Raw genomic sequence first — 24,283 nt, forward strand, 5'->3', positions numbered from 1 at the left:
ATCTGTCTCTCTACACAATGAAGTGCGGGCGCTTGGGCATGTTTTGATGAGTTCAACAGAATAAACATTGAAGTATTATCCGTCGTGGCCATGCAGATCATTACTATACAAAAAGCTTTGGAAGCCAATGTAGGTACCACTTTTAGATGTCATGTGTGCAAATTGCTGATAACATTTCACATTTTTTGTTTATACTATTAATATTTTTTTTTTTCATTTTTTTTCTTCAATCCTCATCAAATTAGTTTTCACTGAAATTTCCGAGTAGTTTGTGGTCATCTTTGTTTAGAAAATAAGCAGCCATCTTTTATTTACTATTTTGATATGTAGACCCCCTCGGGGAATTGACTGAGTATCTATTCATTTGACCAGTTAACTGAAAATGGACTGGCCCCTATTTGGTAACTTACAAGATATCAAAGGTCAAAGTTGAATTTTGTGTATGATGCTTCCAATAACATCTACGGTATCACTATCATTAGGAAACTAGGAATTGGTGTGTTATATATCAAAGAAGGAAACAGTTACTGAACTCAAATCGTAAGTCAGTATAGCATTATAATGACATTGACTATCTAGTATTTGCTTTTATTTTGACATTTCTGTATACCTACAATGATATTCCTGTCTACCTGCAATCCTTTTGTTTCTGTATCAATCCCCTCCCATGTATTCTTCACCATCTGTAATCTATATAGAATAACACCTTTCCTTTACTTATCAATAGCCATTAAGCTCTCCTCTTATCCTTCAATATTTATTCTTAAAAAAGTGCAATAACTGTCCATTTTTCCAAATCCACAATTTCAATGAAAATTTTAAATTACATTGTAATGAAGTTAATTTTATATACAAAAGGCTAGAGAATATCTTCAGATTTCAAAAGCTGACATTCTGTTTAAATCTTATTTCATCCAATTATGTGTTTCTTGCTAGTTATTTTAAGACAAAGATTTAATGAAGAAAAAAACCCAGCAAAAAACAAAAAATCAACAATTATATTATATTGTATCCAATTCTCTTTTAAAAATTATGTAATCAAATTGAATGTTAAAGTATGAATTACGTGCTAAAGAACTATCTCTGATAATTACGTGCTAAAGAACTATCTCTGATACTATGATATGTACCAGGTGGACCGGTTTATCTTTGAGGGAGTAGAACTTAGCCTCAAACCTTCCTGCTCTGTCTTCATCACCATGAACCCTGGATACGCTGGTCGAACTGAGCTCCCTGACAATCTCAAGGTACGTTGGCTTCCAGACAACCTCAACATTACTACGTAGACTTCAAACAATTTGACGGAGTGAACACAACATCAGGTTTTTGACAGGATATTTGCTTTGGAACTTCACATCCTAACAGTTATACTTAAAGGTGTTGTTCTCTTGGGTTTTCAATACCAAACTATGCCCTACTAACTATTTTCTTGACCTACAGGCATTATTCCGTCCTGTGGCTATGATGGTACCAGACTACGCTCTCATTGCCGAGATCAGTCTGTTTTCCTTCGGTTTCTCTGATGCCAGGGTCCTTTCCAAGAAGATTGTGTCCACATTCAAATTGTCTTCTGAACAGCTCAGTTCTCAGGTAAGCTCTCAACATTCAAAACATTATACATTATTTTAAAGGCAAACAATAGCAAGTCATAGAGGGTATGTACCATTGGAATAAATGTTAAACCACTTTAATCAAAAGAATAGACCAGAATAGTGAACTGAAAATAGTGACCTACACACTGTGAATAGTGAATTATACACTGATCAATCTATTTTAACTACAGGATCATTATGATTTCGGTATGCGAGCGGTGAAATCTGTGATTTCTGCGGCCGGTAACCTAAAGCGACAGTATGGTGACATGGATGAGGTGAGTTACCGGAGGTGTTTCACATCACATCTTGAGTTACCTTTTATTTCTTAAATTAGTCAGCATGGGTTTACAAAAACCCTCTTCAAACTTCTTATTTCTCTTTCTTCAGCTGCATGATAACAAAATTTGATATTGATTAAAAGATAACATGAAAATGATAAAGACTAACTGTGGTGAAACTGTAAAATGATGTCAAGTACTACACAATATTTGGACATGTTTTCACTCCTGGATTTTGTTGATGGTTTATAACCAGAAGTCATCAAAATATCTTTTTATTTTTATTTTACTTTTGCAGGAACTCATTGCTTTGAGAGCCATCCGTGATGTCAATGTTCCTAAATTCTTGGTGGAAGATTTGAAACTCTTCAATGGTATCGTTTCAGATCTGTTCCCCAACATCAAGTATGTACCTTTTTTTAATGAAATTCATATTTGACTTGTTTGTAGATGTAAATTGTTTAAAATTTCAATTAGATGATGAAGTGAAACAGATATGAATAATGAAATGAATAAATGAATGGCATGACATTGAATAGGAAAGAAAACAAATATTGAAATAACGGTGAGATATGATAATAAGGTAGCTATTTGAAATTTTGAAAGGTGACATGGATATATTTACTATCCTAGGGAACAGCCAATTGACTATGGGTCTATGGACACTTCACTAAGGAAGACATGCACGAAGAATGGTCTCAAGGACGTGGAAGGTAAGATCCTTATAATCTAAATAGTTTTGAGGAATGATCTAGATAATTATATTATACAACAGTACAGTGTTTGGATTGTTTCCACTGCTATTTCTATGATTATAATTCTTTACTCCAGGTTTTATCCACAAGTGTATACAGCTGTTTGAGACCACAGTCGTACGTCACGGTCTTATGTTGGTCGGCCCGACAGGATCTGGAAAAACCAAGGTAATTATAACTGTGATGTTCGTAGACATGATTAAGTACCTTTTGATAAAACTTTAGAGTCCTTTCCTTGATACCAATAATATTTATTTTATTTCCCCCTTTGCAGTGTTACGACGTACTGAAGCAGGCATGTTCTGCCCTCCAGGGAGAGGAATCTCCCGCTGGCTTCCCGTTCCAGACTGTCACTACATTTGTCCTCAATCCCAAGTCTATCACCATGGGTCAGTTGTATGGAGAGTTTGACCTCATGACCCACGAATGGTAGGTGTCCATTATCAAAAGTTTGACCTCATGACCCACGAATAGTAGTTGTCCATTATCAAGTGTTTGACCTCATAACTTTGTGTATTACTTTCTGGGTTTTACAAAAAGAAATTACTAATATGACCTTGGCCTATAATTTTTCCTGATTAACATGCATAAATAGAACAATAAACAGAGGTTATCATTGAAAACTAAATATCAATAAACTTCTACAATATGACCTGCATTCTACCTTCCTTGTGTTTAGGACGGACGGAATCCTGTCCTCGCTGATCCGTGGAGGTGCCTCTGCCACCGACAACAAGAAGAGATGGTATGTGTTTGATGGACCTGTGGATGCCGTGTGGATCGAAAACATGAACACTGTCCTTGACGATAATAAGAAACTTTGTCTGAGTAGTGGAGAAATCATCAAGCTTTCTGAGGTATGGTTGATACATTTTTCTCATTTCCTGTAAAAGTATTGTAATTTTATCTTTTTAAGTAAAAGTATTCTAATTCAGGAATGGTTTGTTACTGTAAAACAAAGTATCTTATGCTCTAATTTCATTAAATTTCTATAAAAAAAATTTGCAATACAGAAAAACATTAATTCATTTACAAGACAAGAGGTCTAAGAGGCATTAATTACATGCTTTGGCATTAATTACAAGCTAATTGAGGCCTTCGTTGCATAATTGCATCGTAACTGATGCCTTAATTACATTGTAACCGAGGCTTTAATTACATGCTAGATGAGGCCTTGATTACATTGTAAGTGACGCCTTAATATCCCCCACCCAACGAAGTTGGCGGGGGATATACAAATGGGTTCCGTCCGTCCGTCTGTCCGTCCGTACGAATGGTTTCTGGAGCATAACTCTAAAACCAGTAGAGATATTTCCACGTATTTGTATTTTTTCCGTAACCGTGGAAACATTGCTGAAAATATCATATTTTTGTACCAGGTTCGTTTCCGGAGCATAACTCTAAAACCAAAAGAGATATTTCCACGAAACTTCATAGACACATTGGTCTTATGGTCTAGTAGTGCCTCTTGCTATTTTAAGGTTTTCACTCTTTGTACTTTTTTCTGTAACCATGGAAACATTGCTGAAAATGGCAGATTTTTGTGTAAGAATCGTTTCCGAAGCACAACTCTAAAACCAGCAGAGATATTTCCATGAAACTTCATAGACACATTGTTCTTATGGTCTAGTAGTGCCTTTTGCTATTTTTAGGTTTTCATTTTTTGCACTTTTTCCGTAACCATGGAAACATTGCTGAAAATGGCAGATTTTTGTGTAAGAATCGTTTCCGGAGCACAACTCTAAAACCAGAAGAGATATTTCCACGAAACTTCATAGACACATTGGTCTTATGGTCTAGTAGTGCCTTTTGCTATTTTAAGGTTTTCACTCTTTGTACTTTTTTCTGTAACCATGGAAACATTGCTGAAAATGGCAGATTTTTGTGTAAGAATCGTTTCCGAAGCACAACTCTAAAACCAGCAGAGATATTTCCATGAAACTTCATAGACACATTGTTCTTATGGTCTAGTAGTGCCTTTTGCTATTTTTAGGTTTTCATTTTTTGCACTTTTTCCGTAACCATGGAAACATTGCTGAAAATATCATATTTTTGTACCAGGTTCGTTTCCGCAGCATAACTGGAAAACCGGTTGAGATATATGCACGGAACTCCATAGGCACATTAGTCTTATGGTCTAGTAGTGCCTTTTGCTATGTTAAGGTTTTCACTTTTTGTACTTTTTTCTGTAACCATGGAAACATTGCTGAAAATGGCAGATTTTTGTGTAAGAATCGTTTCCGGAGCACAACTCTGAAACCAGCAGAGATATTTCCATGAAACTTCATAGACACTAGTAGTGCCTTTTGCTATTTTTAGGTTTCACTCTTTGTGCTTTTTTCTGTAACCATAGAAACATTGCTGAAAATATCATAATTTTGTAGCAGGTTCATTTCCGGAGCATAACTCTAAAACCAGCAGAGATATTTCCACTTCATAGACACATTCATTTTATGGTCTAGTAGTACCTTTTGCTATTTTTAGGTTTTCATTTTTTGCACTTTTTCCTGTTTTTTTTTCATACACATAAGTCTCCACAATCAAACTTACTTCAGCTTTGATATCTCCATTGGCGGGGGATCTGAATGACTATGTCCTTGTTACATTGTAAGTGATGCCTCAATTACAATGTAACTGAGGCCTTAATTACATGCTAACTGAGGCTTTAATTAATGCTAAATGAGTAAGGCCTTAGTTATATGCTAACTGGGGCCTTAGTTATATGCTAACTGGGGCCTTAGTTACATGCTTATTACATGCTTACTAATGATTTCTGTTTTAGGATATGACCATGATGTTTGAAGTCCAGGATCTTGCAGTTGCTTCCCCTGCCACCGTTAGCCGATGTGGTATGGTGTATCTAGAGCCAAGTTACATCGGCCTGAAACCGTTCGTAGAATGTTGGCTCCGACAATTGCCAGATGCTATTTACCCTCACAAGGAGAAGCTGGAGGCCTTGTTCGAAACCTACATGGAGGTAGCTTATCTAAACTTACGTTATTTTATTTCCATTTTTTGAGTCAAATAATTTTCATTAATTATAATGTCTTGCATAAATCATACACATTTTAATGCCTTGTACAAAATAACTTGTTTCTGTTCTGACAGCCTGCTATTAAGTTTGTGAGGAAAAATGTGAAGGAAATCATCCCCACAGTTGATTGTAACCTGGTGTTTAGCTTGCTGAAGATGGTGGAGAGCTTCTTCACTCCGTTTGTGCCTCAGGAGGTAAGATACGCCTTTATTAGTCATTTCAAGGTTAACCCATCATCTGGTCTTTATCCTTGAAAATATTTCAGTGTTATACTGATTATGTGTTTGGTAATTAATTGAAAGACATCAAAAATGTAATTTTTTCATGTTTGAGTGTTCAAAGTGTTTAATATTTTAAGACTCTTTTAAAGATTTCCTGCTAATATTATGTTTCTAATTGGAACTATTAAAGCTTCCCTTTGCTTGTGTGCTGTGTTTTAATCTATTGTTATTGATGCATACTAAGTTTAACAATGATCCCCAGTTTATCGTGATGTTCATTAGTGGATTTAAGCTTTGTGAAAATTCGCTTTTTGTCTTTCATTCATTCTTTTAGTTTGTGTGTAGATCAAATTGAAACTTTTTTTTTGTGAAGTCCTCTCAATGTTGTTGCATTTTTAAAGATAAATATATATTTTACTTATGTGAAAATATCATTTTAACATACATGATTTAAGCCTTAATTAGATTAGTATTTACCATGTTGACAATTGTAGACTGTTATTAGTTCAGTATTTGGTTAAACTGTGTTGAGAATATTTTATCAATAATAAAATGTTCAGTAAAAGATTTTAAGAATACATTATTTTGTTAACTAAACTTTTTAGATAAACACATATACATAAGTTTGCAAATATCTGTCTAGAGATTTCAATGAATATATTTGATACTGTTAAGATTTTGTGGAAAGCATTTTGATTAAGATTGATTTTACTTTAGTCTTTACTTTAAATACTAGTAAATAAAAGCTGTTAACAGGTTGACTTATAGATGCCATATTAAATACTAGTAAACAAAAGCTGTTAACAGGTTGACTTATATATGCCATATTAAATACTAGTAAACAAAAGCTGTTAACAGGTTGACTTATAGATGCCATATTAAATACTAGTAAACAAAAGCTGTTAACAGGTTGACTTATAGATGCCATATTAAATACTAGTAAACAAAAGCTGTTAACAGGTTGACTTATAGATACCATATTAAATACTAGTAAATAAAAGCTGTTAACAGGTTGACTTATAGATGCCATATTAAATACTAGTAAACAAAAGTTGTTAACATGTTGACTTATAGATGCCATATTAAATACTAGTAAATAAAGCTGTTAACAGGTTGACTTATAGATGCCATATTAAATACTAGTAAATAAAAGCTGTTAACAGGTTGACTTATAGATACCATATTAAATACTAGTAAATAAAAGCTGTTAAAATGTTGACTTATATATGCCATATTAAATACTAGTAAACAAAAGTTGTTAACATGTTGACTTATAGATGCCATATTAAATACTAGTAAATAAAAGCTGTTAACAGGTTGACTTATAGATGCATAAATTAATTTCGGTAGTTTATTTGAGGGTTCAATATTGCAAAATGAGCAGTGTTTGAAAGTATGATAATAATTTTAGGGTTATTGTGTGTGTGATATGTCCATCCTGCCTTGTTGTCATGGTAACACTGTTTGATCTAACAGCCTAGCCGAAGACGGGTGGTAAGCTGCATGTCGGGGTAAACCTGTGGTGGCAACACGTAGCAGGTCATGCACGTAGCATTGGTCAGGCCCAACTCCTTAACGGGGCACTTACACATTAGTATCAAAACAACTTTTCAGCGAAGTTTTCATCAATTTCTTTATCCTGACATTTGCAATATATGTTCTCAAAATGTTGAAATCCTGCAGGAAATGAGAAAATATTTCAATAACTCTGAAAGCCATTGCTAAGTTTATATCAAAGCAATTGGCTCTATGATCTTAAAAAAAAAAATCTATCTCTTCAATCAAGCTATATATATATAAGTAGTGTTGCAATCTTTTAAATTTTTTAGCTGAAACATCAACAATCACTGTTTTGCTTTAAAAAATGGTCCTAAAGTTAAAAGAAAAAGTTGAGATACAGTATATTGTGTGTAAGTGCTTTTAGTTGATAATCTATTCATCAGAAATGTATTATTTTAAACTGTCTCTTATAAAAATTAAATACATTTCAAAAATTTGAATGCACTTTGTCAAATGAAAATTTAATCTATCATCCATGGTCTTTTTTGATAAGAAAGTCTAATTTGTAATTCATTAAAGAAAACAATGACTAGATTTTTCTAGATTTTTCGAATGCATGCATTTCTGATGATGTCTATGTATATATCTATATGTTATTATTATTTTGCTTACAGCTACTTTGCTTTTGAAGTCATACCCTACAGCTAGTACACATTTATATAGATTCTATTAAAATTAAATAGGTAAAATCATTTGCCAGCTGCTTTAAGAGAAATTGAATTTCAAAGATGGCTAGCATGTTATGATTTAAAATGTTTGATTGGCTGAGATTAAGTTGGTATTGTATCTAATTCAAAAAGGTCGTGTTGATTTACTTATAAGTATCTAAAGCTGTATCATACCCTAGCGTCTAACTTTTACCTGAGAATCTGTGGTGTTGTCTGTCACCTTGGTCGATACCATGATCTGGACAGCACTGAGTGAGGGACTAGTTGGACAAATGGTGGCCTACTGGAAATGCCATCTACTTGGTGTAGGGTTAAAAAGAGCAGTTAGTTTACTAACAAAATCTTTATATTATGAACAGCAAAATAGACATAGAATCAGCTTGCTAACTTATTCACGAATATATATATAGACATTTTTTTCACATTAATTGATAAAGATTTTAAAATCAAATCGTAGTATACACCACTGGATATCTTAATTTTGAATTTATATTTCACAAGTATATTAACACTTTGTAAAATCATTCTGTATGTTTCATCCTTTTCATCATATCATTATTATAGGGCAAATTTAAAATGGCCTTCTACTAAAGGTGACTGTAATACAGTCGATTGTATATATGTGGTAATATGTATGACACATCTCTCATCTCATCATAAAAAAAATCAGTTGAAACTATGTTTATTGGCACCCCAATCTTTTCAAGTGAAAGGATAATAAAATATGTTCATCCCTAAATACATAGCTGTATAGAAATATGTACCAGATATATAAAGATGTTATGATTGATCACATTGTGTGGTAAAAATGTTGATACATGTCCTATACTTACAGGGTGACCCGGCCATTCCTCAGGAGAGCCTTGACCGACTCGGCGACCTTATCGAGCCATGGTTCTTCTTCAGTCTCGTGTGGTCTGTTGGATGTACAGGTGACAATGACAGCTGGATGAAATTCTCTGAGTGGCTCCACGAGCATATGGCAAAGAATGAGGTATGCAAAGTTACACCGGATATTCCAATTACAGATCAATTTACTTAGTGCTAAAATCTCAAGGTGATTCATGAGACATACAAAATTATTCCTTGATGTGTTATATCTTCATAAAAAAAAAAATGTTATTATATGGATGTACATGTATCTGCAATTTAAAGTAAGCACTTTGAATGTTTGATTTTCAGACCAAGATGGTTTTCCCCAAAGAAGGACTGGTGTATGATTACTACCTGGACGATGGAGGCCTCAGCAATAACAAGAAGTCAGATGATCCAGACGAGGAAGAAAATGAGAAGAAACTGGAGGTCAGTCTCGTCAAGTAAAACCTAATATTAACATCATTCTATGATTGCGTGACAGGAGATGATGTAGTGATCCTGATGATTTCTGTTTTGTGATGTTTTTTTTTATACATGATATATTATTTTAGGAGAAGAAGCCGCTAGGATCGGTATTATTGTTTGTTTCTGTTTATATTACTTGAGAGTTTTGTTGTTCCAGATTATTCAAAGTTTTGGCATTTCATTAATATGTTATTATGTTTCTGATTGGTTATTAATAAGTTATTCTTATCATTTATTCTTTGTTGTGGAATTGTTCTATTCTTTAATATTATCACCAGTTACCAGAATTTCTGTTATAAAAATGCTAATTTTTATTGATGAAAGCTAAATAATTTAAAAAAATGAAATCATAGGAAAGGAAAGCATATTTAACATTATGCATGTATATTTTGTCATTTTGTTTCTCAGTGTTCATTTCTCTTTTAAAGCTTATATTCAGAATGGAAAAAAAAATCCACTTTCTCTTTTCTATGCCTAGAAGCTCTTTGATGGAAATCATGATTTCAGTCTAGAGAATTTCAAAGAATAATACAAAATATGGAGCTAAAAAAAGTCTACTGAAAATTGAAAGGAATAAGAAGTATTGTCAAAAGATGTTCATTGAATTATACGCCTATAAAACTTGAAACAATGATACCTAACTCTAACAGAAGCAACTGCTAGAAAAGAATGCTATCCCATTAAGTAGTAGTGATAAATGGTATCCCAATGAGTAACAGTTAATTAGTGTTTATAAATTGTGACATTTATTGACCTCAGGTGGCATGGAGAAACTGGCTTTATGGCCTGGGAGAGTTTTCTGTTGCCCCAGACACGAAGTTTGCTGACATCATTGTACCGACCATAGATACCATTAGGAGTGCAGCCATTATCGAAAGGCTTCTGTTGAACAGAAAAACGGTAATTATCTCCCTTTATCTCTGTTGAATAAATAATTCTACAGGGTAAGAAAACAAAAGTTATCTCCCCTTATCTCTGCTTAAACAAATAGTTCTATTGAATGGGAAAACAGTAGTTACTTCTCCTTATCTCTGCTAAATATACCTCAGTGAAAGTTAATTAATGCGCTTTTGTTTAATTTGAGACAGTCAAAGTTTTACTTTTTATGTGGAAAGTGACTTGAGGATATCCCAGTTATATTACATAGGTTTGACATGAATATATTTATTATAAAGTAGATACAATTTAAAGTGACTAGGCATATTGTTATAGAATCTGTCTGATTGATTTGATGATGGTAATGTTTCCTCAAGGTATTGTGTGTTGGTCCGACCGGTACTGGTAAAACTCTGACGATTGCGGACAAACTGACCACAAAGATGCCTAAAGAATATGTACCAGAGTTCATGGTGTTCTCAGCTAAAACTAGTGCCAATCAGACACAGGATTTGATTGATGGCAAGTTGGACAAAAGGTCAGTCTTAAACCTGTCAAATTATACAGTCAAAAGAAATAAAATTAGTTTTTCCAGTTTGACCTTTCTTTTTCAGAACTTAAATTCATATTAGTAACTGGTATAAAGTTTTGTTTTTAGCAGATCATATTTTAATATTCATGTGAATTTTTGTTTTGATTGCTTTTAGTGTAAGAATCTAGGTGTATGAAGTTTTGTTTGGTTATAGGCGTAAGGGAGTGTTTGGACCTCCATTAGGGAAATACTTCATCTTCTTCATTGATGATCTCAACATGCCTGCCCTAGAGGTGTATGGTGCTCAACCTCCAATCGAGTTGATTCGTCAGTGGCTCGACTTCAATGGCTGGTATGACAGGAAGGCTATCGGTAAGGGAACTTTTACAGTGTAAGATAAACACAGCTAGCCATGATCACTGTGTACTAACAGAATTAAATAGTTAGATGTCACTGGTGACTTTTGTATAGATATTTAATCAGATCATTGCTTCACATTTTGGTTGAGAAGATTTTAAGAATTTATTCATAATGGTATTGTTTGACACATGGGAAAAAATATGAATTATTGAAGGTTTTTAAACCAAACTGTAGAATAATTTCATTTTCATTTCCTAGGTGAGTTCCGTAAGTTGGTGGATGTAAACTTCTGCTGTGCTATGGGACCCCCGGGAGGAGGCAGAAACCCAATCTCAGCGCGTCTAGTCCGACACTTCAACCTGCTGGCATTTACAGAGATGGAAGACATCAGTAAAAAGAAAATTTTCAGTGCCATCCTCAAGTCCTGGATTCGTAAGTAAATGCCCGATCAGAAAGTTTATACAACCAGTCGCCAAAGAAAAAGAAAAACACACCCTACTGATCAGAATGCAATAGGTTAAAAAAAATCTACAAGACGCAAAAACCATTTATGAATAATCCAAAAAAATTCAAAATAGATTCATAAAGAATTCAGTAGTTCTTTTTTAATATTTTTGTAGAACAAAAATTCTGTTTGTATGATATTCCTGTCAATGTAATCCTATTCTGGTACCTGTTGGTGTGATGTTACTGTTCTGGGTTTGGTCCTAGTGTGATGTTACTGTTCATGTTTTGGTCCTGGTGTGATGTTACTGTTCATGTTTTTGTCCTAGTGTGTGGAACCTGTTGGTGTGATGTTACTGTTCATGTTTTGGTCCTAGTGTGATGTTACTGTTCATGTTTTGGTCCTAGTGTGTGGAACCTGTTGGTGTGATGTTACTGTTCATGTTTTGGTCCTAGTGTGATGTTACTGTTCATGTTTTGGTCCTGGTGTGATGTTACTGTTCATGTTTTGGTCCTGGTGTGATGTTACTGTTCATGTTTTGGTCCTAGTGTGATGTTACTGTTCTGGTTTTGGTCCTGGTGTGATGTTACTGTTCATGTTTTGGTCCTGGTGTGATGTTACTGTTCATGTTTTGGTCCTAGTGTGTGGAACCTGTTGGTGTGATGTTACTGTTCATGTTTTGGTCCTAGTGTGTGGAACCTGTTAGTGTGATGTTATTGTTCATGTTTTGGTCCTGGTGTGATGTTACTGTTCATGTTTTGGTCCTGGTGTGTGGAACCTGTTGGTGTGATGTTACTGTTCATGTTTTGGTCCTAGTGTGTGGAACCTGTTGGTGTGATGTTACTGTTCATGTTTTGGTCCTGGTGTGATGTTACTGTTCATGTTTTGGTCCTGGTGTGATGTTACTGTTCATGTTTTGGTCCTGGTGTGATGTTACTGTTCATGTTTTGGTCCTGGTGTGATGTTACTGTTCATGTTTTGGTCCTGGTGTGATGTTACTGTTCATGTTTTGGTCCTGGTGTGATGTTACTGTTCATGTTTTGGTCCTGGTGTGATGTTACTGTTCATGTTTTGGTCCTGGTGTGATGTTACTGTTCATGTTTTGGTCCTGGTGTGATGTTACTGTTCATGTTTTGGTCCTGGTGTGATGTTACTGTTCATGTTTTGGTCCTAGTGTGTGGAACCTGTTGGTGTGATGTTACTATCAGGGGTGTAAAAATCCACTAGCCCGACGCCCGGGGCTACCAAATTTTCAGCTTGGGCTAGTGGAAATTTTAGCCATACTAGCCTGGGGCTAGTGACTTTTTTCAAAGATAATTCAAAACGAAAAACATCAATATTAAGTCATAATAATACTTTAAAACATTGCAATTCAATGTAATATTTGTATCTAACTTTAAATCTTAATCTGGAGTCATGTTGTCTAATTTATTTACAACTGTAGACAGGTACAGTAGACCTCCCAATCGCCACAGTGAAAAGTGATGCATAGCATTTCATGTGAAAATTACGTAATTTGCAACACAAGTTCTAGAAAAACAATATACAAACCATCAAATAAGTCATCTCAGCTATCAGATCAGTAAATTTTAATAGTTACAAAAACGATGTTATAGAACTGGAATCTATTCCTCAAAAAGTCGGCAGCAAAGCCATGCCTGCAGCAGGCAGCCATATTTGTTATGGTTACTCTAATATCCGGGTCAAAGGTCGGGAATCCAGAATCCGGTTTCAGGATTAAAAAAAATCTAAAAATTGTGTTCTAGAAATATCACAGATTAAAGATTTTCTTAATGTTTATTTGAATTTAAATAAAAAAAGTAGATGCAAATAATAAAAAAAACTCACTCAATTAAAAATATTTGAATTTATACAGTATAAAAATCCTGGTATTATAAATTTTCCATTTTTTTTTCTGGCTGGGCTAGTAGATATTTAGGCCGGGCTAGTGAGATTTTGGTGTCTACTAGCCCTGGGCTAGTGCTTTGAAATAAATTTTTACACCCCTGTACTATTCATGTTTTGGTCCTGGTGTGATGTTACTGTTCATGTTTTGGTCCTAGTGTGATGTTACTGTTCTGGTTTTGGTCTTGGTGTGATGTTACTGTTCATGTTTTGGTCCTGGTGTGATGTTACTGTTCATGTTTTGGTCCTGGTGTGATGTTACTGTTCATGTTTTGGTCCTAGTGTGTGGAACCTGTTGGTGTGATGTTACTGTTCATGTTTTGGTCCTGGTGTGATGTTACTGTTCATGTTTTGGTCCTGGTGTGATGTTACTGTTCATGTTTTGGTCCTAGTGTGTGGAACCTGTTGGTGTGATGTTACTGTTCATGTTTTGGTCCTAGTGTGTGGAACCTGTTGGTGTGATGTTACTGTTCATGTTTTGGTCTGGTGTGTGTTATGTTTTGGTCCTGGTGTGATGTTACTGTTCATGTTTTGGTTGCCTGTGTGATGTTTGTTCATGTTTGGTCCTAGTGTGATGTTACTGTTCATGTTTTGGTCCTAGTGTGTGGAACCTGTGGTGGAACCTGTTGGTGTGATGTTACTGTTCATGTTTTGGTCCTAGTGTGATGTTACTGTTCATGTTTTGGTCCTAGTGTGTGGAACCTGTTGGTGTGATGTTACTGTTCATGTTTTGGTCCTAGTGTGATGTTACTGTTCATGTTTTGGTCCTGGTGTGATGTTACTGTTCATGTTTTGGTCCTGGTGTGATGTTACTGTTCATGTTTTGGTCCTGGTGTGATGTTACTGTTCATGTTTTGGTCCTGGTGTGATGTTACTGTTCATGTTTTGGTCCTGGTGTGATGTTACTGTTCATGTTTTGGTCCTAGTGTGTGGAACCTGTTGGTGTGATGTTACTATTCATGTTTTGGTCCTAGTGTGATGTTACTGTTCATGTTTTGGTCCTAGTGTGATGTTACTGTTCATGTTTTGGTCCTAGTGTGATGTTACTGTTCATGTTTTGGTCCTAGTGTGATGTTACTGTTCATGTTTTGGTCCTGGTGTGTTTTGGTGCTGGTGTGATGTTACTGTTCATGTTTTGGTCCTAGTGTGATGTTACTGTTCATGTTTTGGTCCTAGTGTGATGTTACTGTTCATGTTTTGGTCCTAGTGTGATGTTACTGTTCATGTTTTGGTCGTGGTGATTGTTACTGTTCATGTTTTGGTCCTGGTGTGTACTTCATGTTTGTGTGATGTTACTGTTCATGTTTTGGTCCTGGTGTGATGTTACTGTTCATGTTTTGGTCCTGGTGTGATGTTACTGTTCATGTTTTGGTCCTAGTGTGATGTTACTGTTCATGTTTTGGTCCTAGTGTGTGGAACCTGTTGGTGTGATGTTACTGTTCATGTTTTGGTCCTAGTGTGATGTTACTGTTCATGTTTTGGTCCTAGTGTGTGAACTGTTGGGTGATGTTACTTTCATGTTTTGGTCCTGGTGTGATGTTACTGTTCATGTTTTGGTCCTGGTGTGATTTACTGTTCATGTTTTGTGGTGTGATGTTACTGTTCATGTTTTGGTCCTGGTGTGATGTTACTGTTCATGTTTTGGTCCTGTGTGATGTTACTGTTCATGTTTTGGTCCTGGTGTGATGTTACTGTTCATGTTTTGGTCCTGGTGTGATGTTACTGTTCATGTTTTGGTCCTGTGTGATGTTACTGTTCATGTTTTGGTCCTGTGTGTGGAACCTGTTGGTGTGATGTTACTGTTCATGTTTTGGTCCTGGTGTGATGTTACTGTTCATGTTTTGGTCCTAGTGTGATGTTACTGTTCATGTTTTGGTCCTGGTGTGATGTTACTGTTCATGTTTTGGTCCTGGTGTGATGTTACTGTTCATGTTTTGTTACTGGTGTTACTGTTCATGTTTTGGTCCTAGTGTGATGTTACTGTTCATGTTTTGGTCCTAGTGTGATGTTACTGTTCATGTTTTGGTCCTAGTGTGATGTTACTGTTCATGTTTTGGTCCTAGTGTGATGTTACTGTTCATGTTTTGGTCCTAGTGTGTGGAACCTGTTGGTGTGATGTTACTGTTCATGTTTTGGTCCTGGTGTGATGTTACTGTTCATGTTTTGGTCCTAGTGTGATGTTACTGTTCATGTTTTGGTCCTGGTGTGATGTTACTGTTCATGTTTTGGTCCTAGTGTGATGTTACTGTTCATGTTTTGGTCCTAGTGTGATGTTACTGTTCATGTTTTGGTCCTGGTGTGATGTTACTGTTCATGTTTTGGTCCTAGTGTGATGTTACTGTTCATGTTTTGGTCCTGGTGTGATGTTACTGTTCATGTTTTGGTCCTGGTGTGATGTTACTGTTCATGTTTTGGTCCTGTGTGATTTACTTGTTCATTTTGTCTGGTGTGAACTTTGTTTGTGTGTTACTGTTCATGTTTTGGTCCTGTGTGATGTTACTGTTCATGTTTTGGTCCTGTGTGATGATGTTACTGTTCATGTTTTGGTCCTAGTTGATGTTACTGTTCATGTTTTGGTCTAGTGTGATGTTACTGTTCAGTTGTTTTGGTACCTAGTGTGATGTTACTGTTCATGTTTTGGTCCTAGTGTGATGTTACTGTTCATGTTTTGGTCCTTTGATGTTACTTTCATGTTTGGTCCTGTGTGATGTTACTGTCATGTGTCCTAGTGATGTTACTGTTCATGTTTTGGTCCTAGTGTGATGTTACTGTTCATGTTTTGGTCCTGGTGTGATGTTACTGTTCATGTTTTGGTCCTGGTGTGATGTTACTGTTCATGTTTTGGTCCTAGTGTGATGTTACTGTTCATGTTTTGGTCCTGGTGTGATGTTACTGTTCATGTTTTGGTTCTCCTGTTTGTCAGATATTCCTATGGTAATATATTTCTGTTAATGTTATATTTCTGTTTATGTAATACTTCTGTTAATGTAATATTTCTGTGTGTTAATTATCTATTTATGATATGCTATTATCTATATGTTACAGCCAATGCCTTGATGTCACACTCAGATGTACTTGTGGACACTTGTATCAACGTGTACAATGAGATCAGCTCACAACTCCTGCCCACTCCTGCAAAGTCCCATTACACATTCAACCTGCGTGACTTGTCACGTGTCTTCCAGGGTATGCTCATGATGGAGCCTGGCAAGATTGAGGTAATCTACATATTTGTATCATTTTTTTCTTCTATTTTATTTTATGACATCAAAAATCCTTCCTTTTAAGATAATTGAAAAATGACTCAAGCAATTTCTTCTGTTTAAAAATTAAACTCATATTTGTCTTTTTAACTGGCACATGAGAATTTGATTTCATAACTTGCTTTCTAAAGTATCACTAGTTTCAATGATCATATGACTTTTTCAGTTCACCATAGTAAGTATATAGTATTTATTGATGACAATTGTTTTGTAGATTTATTTTAATGTTAAGTTTTTTGTTTCCTTATTAAAAGAATTTAAAGTTTATGTTATGTTACTATATTTTGATTACTTGTAATTTACACGATATTTTTCACTTATATAAACATGTATTACTAAACCATTTTCTTATTATTTTACGGGGATGCTTTCCATTTTCAAAATTCAAAAGGTTATGGATTTTGCAATGTTTTTGCTTTTCAGTCAAGTTAGTTTTAAAAACTATATATGTCATTGGAATTTTGTTTTGCAATCACATTAGCCAAATATCAGTCACAGCACACCAATATTAACTTTCATTTTATCGATTGAGAGTGGAATATTTTTATCCAACTTTTCACTTTATGAATTTGGTTGATATACAATGTATTTTCAAACAGATATTAAAAAAAAATCATTAGTCAATCAAAATGTCTTCCTTTTCAATAAAACTGATATATTTAAACGTCTTTTATGTGCCTGTAATAAATTATATTTTGTTTAATTCTATACATCAGACCTAGACTATGTAGACAATAACATGGCTATCATTACTTCATCCTCATTCATATCCTCAATCACAATGATAATCATATCCTTGTGTTAGTCTACCTAAATCATCACTGTTGTTCAATAGGGCCTCAATGACATCCTGAAGCTGTGGTACCATGAAAGTTGTCGAGTCTTCCAGGATCGTCTCGTCAATGATGAAGATCGAAATTGGTTTGACAATCTGATGAAGGAGAAGATGAAAACTGACTTTAACCTTGAGTTTGACAAGGTCGTTGATCAGCTACCGATCTTGTTTGGTGATTTCCTCTCCCCTGGAGCTGGAGACAGCAAGCCATACATGGAGATGAAGGACCATGAGAAGGTTAAGCTGATATTTTACAGCTGATCCCCAGTAATTACAGCTGACATGTAGATTTTACAGATGCTCCCCAGTAGTTACAGCTGACATGTAGATTTTACAGCTGCTCCCCAGTAATTACAGCTGACATGTACATTTTACAGCTGATCCCCAGTAATTACAGCTGACATGTAGATTTTACAGATGCTCCCCAGTAGTTACAGCTGACATGTAGATTTTACAGCTGCTCCCCAGTAATTACAGCTGACATGTACATTTTACAGCTGATCCCCAGTAATTACAGCTGACATGTACATTTTACAGCTGCTCCCAAGTAATTACAGCTGACATGTAGATTTTATAGCTGCTCCCCAGTAATTACAGCTGACATGTAGATTTTACAGCTGATCCCCAGTAGTTACAGCTGACATGTAGATTTCACAGCTGCTCCCCAGTAATTACAGCTGGCATGTAGATTTTATAGCTGCTCCCCAGTAATTACAGCTGACATGTAGATTTTACAGCTGATCCCCAGTAATTACAGCTGACATGTAGATTTTACAGCTGATCCCCAGTAATTACAGCTGGCATGTAGATTTTACAGCTGCTCCCCAGTAGTTACAGCTGACATGTAGATTTTACAGCTGCTCCCCAGTAAGTACAGCTGACATGTAGATTTTACAGCTGATCTCCAGTAATTACAGCTGACATGTAGATTTTACAGCTTCTCCCCAGTAATTACAGCTGACATGTAGATTTTATAGCTGCTCCCCAGTAATTACAGCTGACATTTACATTTTACAGCTGATCCCCAGTAATTACAGCTGACATGTAGATTTTACAGCTTCTCCCCAATAATTACAGCTGACATGTAGATTTTACAGATGCTCCCCAGTAGTTACAGCTGACATGTAGATTTTACAGCTGCTCCCCAGTAATTACAGCTGACATGTACATTTTACAGCTGATCCTCAGTAATTACAGCTGACATGTACATTTTACAGCTGCTCCCCACTAGTTACAGCTGACATGTAGATTTTACAGCTGATCCCCAGTAATTACAGCTGGCATGTAGATTTTATAGCTGCTCCCCAGTAATTACAGCTGACATGTAGATTTTACAGCTGATCCCCAGTAATTACAGCTGACATGTACATTTTACAGCTGATCCTCAGTAATTACAGCTGGCATGTACATTTTACAGCTGCTCCCCAGTAGTTACAGCTGACATGTAGATTTTACAGCTGATCCCCATTAATTACAGCTGGCATGTAGATTTTACAGCTGATCCCCAGTAATTACAGATGACATGTAGATTTTACAACTACTCCCCAGTATTTACAGCTGGCATGTAGATTTTATAGCTGCTCCCCAGTAATTACAGATGACATGTACATTTTACAGCTGATCCCCAGTAATTACAGCTGACATGTAGATTTTACAGCTGATCCCAAGTAATTACAGCTGACATGTAGATTTTACAGCTGATCCCCAGTAATTACAGCTGACATGTACATTTTACAGCTGATCCTCAGTAATTACAGCTGGCATGTACATTTTACAGCTGCTCCCCAGTAGTTACAGCTGACATGTAGATTTTACAGCTGATCCCCATTAATTACAGCTGGCATGTAGATTTTACAGCTGATCCCCAGTAATTACAGATGACATGTAGATTTTACAACTACTCCCCAGTATTTACAGCTGGCATGTAGATTTTATAGCTGCTCCCCAGTAATTACAGATGACATGTACATTTTACAGCTGATCCCCAGTAATTACAGCTGACATGTAGATTTTACAGCTGATCCCAAGTAATTACAGCTGACATGTAGATTTTATAGCTGCTCCCCAGTAATTACAGCTGACATGTAGATTTTACAACTACTCCCCAGTAATTACAGCTGACATTTACATTTTACAGCTGATCCCCAGTAATTACAGCTGACATGTAGATTTTACAGCTGCTGCCAAGTAATTACAGCTGACATGTACATTTTACAGCTTCTCCCCAGTAATTACAGCTGACATGTAGATTTTACAGTTGCTCGCCAGTAGTTACAGCTGACATGTAGATTTTACAGCTTCTCCCCAGTAATTACAGATGACATGTAGATTTTACAGCTGATCCCCAGTAATTAAAGCTGGCATGTAGATTTTACAGCTGATCCCCAGTAATTACAGCTGACATGTAGATTTTACAGCTGTTCCCCAGTAATTACAGCTGACATGTAGATTTTATAGCTGCTCCCCAGTAATTACAGCTGACATGTAGATTTTACATTTGCTCTCCAGTAATTACAGATGACATGTAGATTTTACAGCTGATCCCCAGTAATTACAGCTGACATGTAGATTTTACAGCTGTTCCCCAGTAATTACAGCTGACATGTAGATTTTACAACTGATCCCCAGTAATTACAGCTGACATGTAGATTTTATAGCTGCTCTCCAGTAATTACAGCTGACATTTACATTTTACAGCTTCTTCCCAGTAATTACAGCTGGCATGTAGATTTTACAGCTTCTCCCCGGTAATTACAGATGATATGTAGATTTTACAGCTGATCCCCAGTAATTACAGCTGGCATGTATATTTTACAGCTGATCCCCAGTAATTACAGCTGACATGTAGATTTTACAGCTGCTCCCAAGTAATTACAGCTGACATGTAGATTTTATAGCTGCTCCCCAGTAATTACAGCTGACATGTAGATTTTACAGCTGCTCCCCAGTAATTACAGCTGACATGTAGATTTTACAGCTGATTCCAAGTAATTACAGCTGACATGTAGATTTTACAGCTGCTCCCCAGTAATTACAGCTGCCATGTAGATTATATAGCTGCTCCCCAGTAATTACAGCTGACATGTAGAGTTTACAGTTGCTCGCCAGTAGTTACAGCTGACATGTAGATTTTACAGCTGATCCCCAGTAATTACAGATGACATGTAGATTTTACAGCTGATCCCCAGTAATTACAGCTGGCATGTAGATTTTACAGCTGATCCCCAGTAATTACAGCTGACATGTAGATTTTACAGCTGATCCCCTGTAATTACAGCTGACATGTAGATTTTATAGCTGCTCCCCAGTAATTACTGCTGACATGTACATTTTACAGCTTCTCCCCAGTAATTACAGATGACATGTAGATTTTACAGCTGATCCCCAGTAATTACAGCTGACATGTAGATTTTACAGCTGATCCCCAGTAATTACAGCTGACATGTAGATTTTACAGCTGATCCCCAGTAATTACAGCTGACATGTAGATTTTACAGCTGATCCCCAGTAATTACTGCTGACATGTACATTTTACAGCTGCTCCCCAGTAATTACAGCTGACATGTAGATTTTACAACTACTCTCCAGTAATTACAGCTGACATGTACATTTTACAGCTGATCCCCAGTAATTACAGCTGACATGTAGATTTTACAGCTGCTCCCCAGTAATTACAGCTGACATGTAGATTTTATAGCTGCTCCCCAGTAATTACAGCTGACATGTAGATTTTACATTTGCTCTCCAGTAATTACAGCTGACATTTACATATTACAGCTTCTCCCCAGTAATTACAGCTGGCATGTAGATTTTACAGCTTCTCCCCAGTAATTACAGATGACATGTAGATTTTACAGCTGATCCCCAGTAATTACAGCTGGCATGTAGATTTTACAGCTGATCCCCAGTAATTACAGCTGACATATAGATTTTACAGCTGTTCCCCAGTAATTACAGCTGCCATGTAGATTATATAGCTGATCCCCAGTAATTACAGCTGACATGTAGATTTTACAGCTGATCCCCAGTAATTACAGCTGACATGTAGATTTTACAGCTGATTCCCAGTAATTATAGCTGACATGTAGATTTTACAGCTGATCCCAAGTAATTACAGCTGACATGTAGATTTTACAGCTGCTCCCCAGTAGTTACAGCTGACATGTAGATTTTACAGCTGCTCCCCAGTAATTACAGCTGACATGTAGATTTTACAGCTGCTCCCCAGTAGTTACAGCTGACATGTAGATTTTACAGCTGCTCCCCAGTAATTCAAGTTATGTATAAAATGACAGATGAAAATTAACACTCTGTGATTTGTTTACAGATGGTGAAGGTTCTAGAAGAGAGTTTGGAGGATTACAATCAGATCACAACAGCTCAGATGAAACTTGTACTGTTTATGGATGCTGTGAAACATGTGAGCCGTATCAGTCGTATTATCCGACAGCCAATGGGTAACGCCCTGCTGCTGGGTATGGGTGGCAGTGGACGACAGAGTTTGACCAGACTCGCATCACACATGTAAGTGATAGTTCTCTGTTACAATAGAATTAACACATCTTATGGATGGTATCAAAACTTTACATGAGGTTACTGAAAATTTTTAATTGAAAAAATCAAATTTTATATGCAACTTAGGCTTTAATATCAAAATTAAATTTGTTGATTTTGAGATCATTTTCAGTATGAATAAAAATGTGGAAGCTGATTAGGGTAGGTAAGTTTGCTGAAATTGTGTTTTCCTTGTTTTAAATCTAGTGCGGACTTTGAATGCTTCCAAATCGAATTGGCCAAGAATTATGGAGTAAATGAATGGCGAGAAGATTTGAGGAAAGTGATGATGAAGGCTGGTTTGGAGAACAAACCAGTGGTGTTTTTATTCTCTGATACACAGGTATGTATAACACTGTTTGACCTCACCAATATAAAACGAGACAAAAAGGCCATACATATGTATATTGATTATTTAAAAGAACTTTAATTAGAATAAAAAATATGATTTTCCAATAATCTTGCTTTCAAAATATTTCAAGGGTATATCGAAAAGTTAAGTGGTAGTAAGATGCATTATTTTACTTTTGCTATCTTCTACCTCTTCAACCTGGCATATCCTTGCTTCTTCCTTCTCAAAATAGCAAATCTCTTCTACCTCCTCAACCTGGCATATCCTTTCTTCTGCCTCCTCAACCTGGCATATCCTTTCTTCTATCTCCTCAACCTGGCATATCCTTTCTTCTGCCTCCTCAAGCTGGTATATCCTTTCTTCTGCCTCCTCAACCTGGCATATCCTTTCTTCTTCCTCCTCAACCTGGCATATCCTTTCTTCTACCTCCTCAACCTGGCATATCCTTTCTTCTGCCTCCTCAACCTGGCATATCATTTCTTCTACCTCCTCAACCTGGTATATCCTTTCTTCTGCCTCCTCAACCTGGCATATCCTTTCTTCTACCTCCTCAACCTGGCATATCCTTCCTTTTGCCTCCTCAACCTGGCATATCCTTTCCTCTACCTCCTCAACCTGGCATATCCTTTCTTCTACCTCCTCAACCTGGCATATCCTTTCTTCTACCTCCTCAACCTGGCATATCCTTTCTTCTGCCTCCTCAACCTGGCATATCATTTCTTCTACCTCCTCAACCTGCTCCTCAACCTGGTATATCCTTTCTTCTGCCTCCTCAACCTGGCATATCCTTTCTTCTACCTCCTCAACCTGGCATATCCTTCCTTTTGCCTCCTCAACCTGGCATATCCTTTCCTCTACCTCTTCAACCTGGCATATCCTTCCTTTTACCTCCTCAACCTGGCATATCCATAAATAACTAAATAGGATGTAAAACAATCAGTGAAACATTGAGTAGACAATCTTTTATAGTATTATGTTTGTCCAGAAAGTCAATGAAGCTTTGATCTTGTTTAATTATAGATTAAGAACGAGTCCTTCCTTGAGGACTTGAACAATATCCTGAACGCTGGTGATGTCCCCAACATCTATGGCTTTGACGAGCAGGACCAGATCTACACGGCCATGAAACCTATCGTCCAGGATCTACAACTACAGCCTACCAAAACTAACCTTTTCGCCTGTTACACCAAGCGTGTCCGCAGTAACCTTCATACCGTCATCACCATGAGGTAAGGAGTTATCACCCTTTATGTAAAACTACATGTCAGTATGGTCCTTGACAAGGTCATAAAGGTTAATGATGAAAAGAAAAAGGAAAAATATTTTTATTTAAGAATAGCCATTTCATAAAACCAGTTTTTCCATAACATTTTGTAACTATTTGCCTATGATATGTAATGGACTGAACTAGAATAGTCCAATGTTTGCTACTGACTTGGACTGAACTTGTTTTGTGATTACACCTAATGATATCTATCTGCAGTCCTCTGGGAGAAGTTTTCCGAGCTCGACTGAGAATGTTCCCCGCCCTGGTCAACTGTTGCACTATCGACTGGTTCAGTGAGTGGCCGGCTGATGCCTTGCGTTCTGTAGCCATGAGGTTCCTCACTGACATTCCAGAGTTAGATACCACAGATCAAGTGATGGAAGGCTTGGTAAGGCCAGATCCAGGCTCTCACATAACAACAGTGTTTATTGACGTCTTATAA

General features: G+C 36.4%; 1 protein-coding gene across 6 annotated transcripts in view; it reads left to right on the forward strand.

Annotated features, from left to right (window-relative positions):
• LOC138306911 (dynein axonemal heavy chain 1-like) overlaps positions 1 to 24,283 on the forward strand; it is a 126,839-nt gene that overhangs the window by 36,884 nt on the left and 65,672 nt on the right. The window contains exons 30-54 of one of the 6 annotated variants that reach the window (XM_069247480.1): positions 24 to 129; positions 1,134 to 1,247; positions 1,441 to 1,590; positions 1,784 to 1,870; positions 2,172 to 2,278; positions 2,507 to 2,586; positions 2,705 to 2,796; positions 2,903 to 3,057; positions 3,308 to 3,485; positions 5,411 to 5,605; positions 5,737 to 5,856; positions 7,360 to 7,377; positions 8,947 to 9,105; positions 9,294 to 9,413; positions 9,539 to 9,559; positions 10,212 to 10,352; positions 10,706 to 10,866; positions 11,075 to 11,232; positions 11,479 to 11,652; positions 16,616 to 16,788; positions 17,669 to 17,905; positions 21,996 to 22,192; positions 22,430 to 22,565; positions 23,595 to 23,803; positions 24,058 to 24,229. In XM_069247480.1, the coding sequence (XP_069103581.1) occupies positions 24 to 129; positions 1,134 to 1,247; positions 1,441 to 1,590; positions 1,784 to 1,870; positions 2,172 to 2,278; positions 2,507 to 2,586; positions 2,705 to 2,796; positions 2,903 to 3,057; positions 3,308 to 3,485; positions 5,411 to 5,605; positions 5,737 to 5,856; positions 7,360 to 7,377; positions 8,947 to 9,105; positions 9,294 to 9,413; positions 9,539 to 9,559; positions 10,212 to 10,352; positions 10,706 to 10,866; positions 11,075 to 11,232; positions 11,479 to 11,652; positions 16,616 to 16,788; positions 17,669 to 17,905; positions 21,996 to 22,192; positions 22,430 to 22,565; positions 23,595 to 23,803; positions 24,058 to 24,229 (3,460 nt within the window). The remainder of the gene's footprint in view (positions 1 to 23; positions 130 to 1,133; positions 1,248 to 1,440; positions 1,591 to 1,783; positions 1,871 to 2,171; positions 2,279 to 2,506; positions 2,587 to 2,704; positions 2,797 to 2,902; positions 3,058 to 3,307; positions 3,486 to 5,410; positions 5,606 to 5,736; positions 5,857 to 7,359; positions 7,378 to 8,946; positions 9,106 to 9,293; positions 9,414 to 9,538; positions 9,560 to 10,211; positions 10,353 to 10,705; positions 10,867 to 11,074; positions 11,233 to 11,478; positions 11,653 to 16,615; positions 16,789 to 17,668; positions 17,906 to 21,995; positions 22,193 to 22,429; positions 22,566 to 23,594; positions 23,804 to 24,057; positions 24,230 to 24,283) is intronic. The other 5 variants (XM_069247488.1, XM_069247513.1, XM_069247496.1 and 2 more) reach the window with 5 other exon arrangements.

The sequence above is a fragment of the Argopecten irradians genome, chromosome 1, assembly GCF_041381155.1.
Source record: "Argopecten irradians isolate NY chromosome 1, Ai_NY, whole genome shotgun sequence".
NCBI lineage: Eukaryota > Metazoa > Mollusca > Bivalvia > Pectinida > Pectinidae > Argopecten > Argopecten irradians.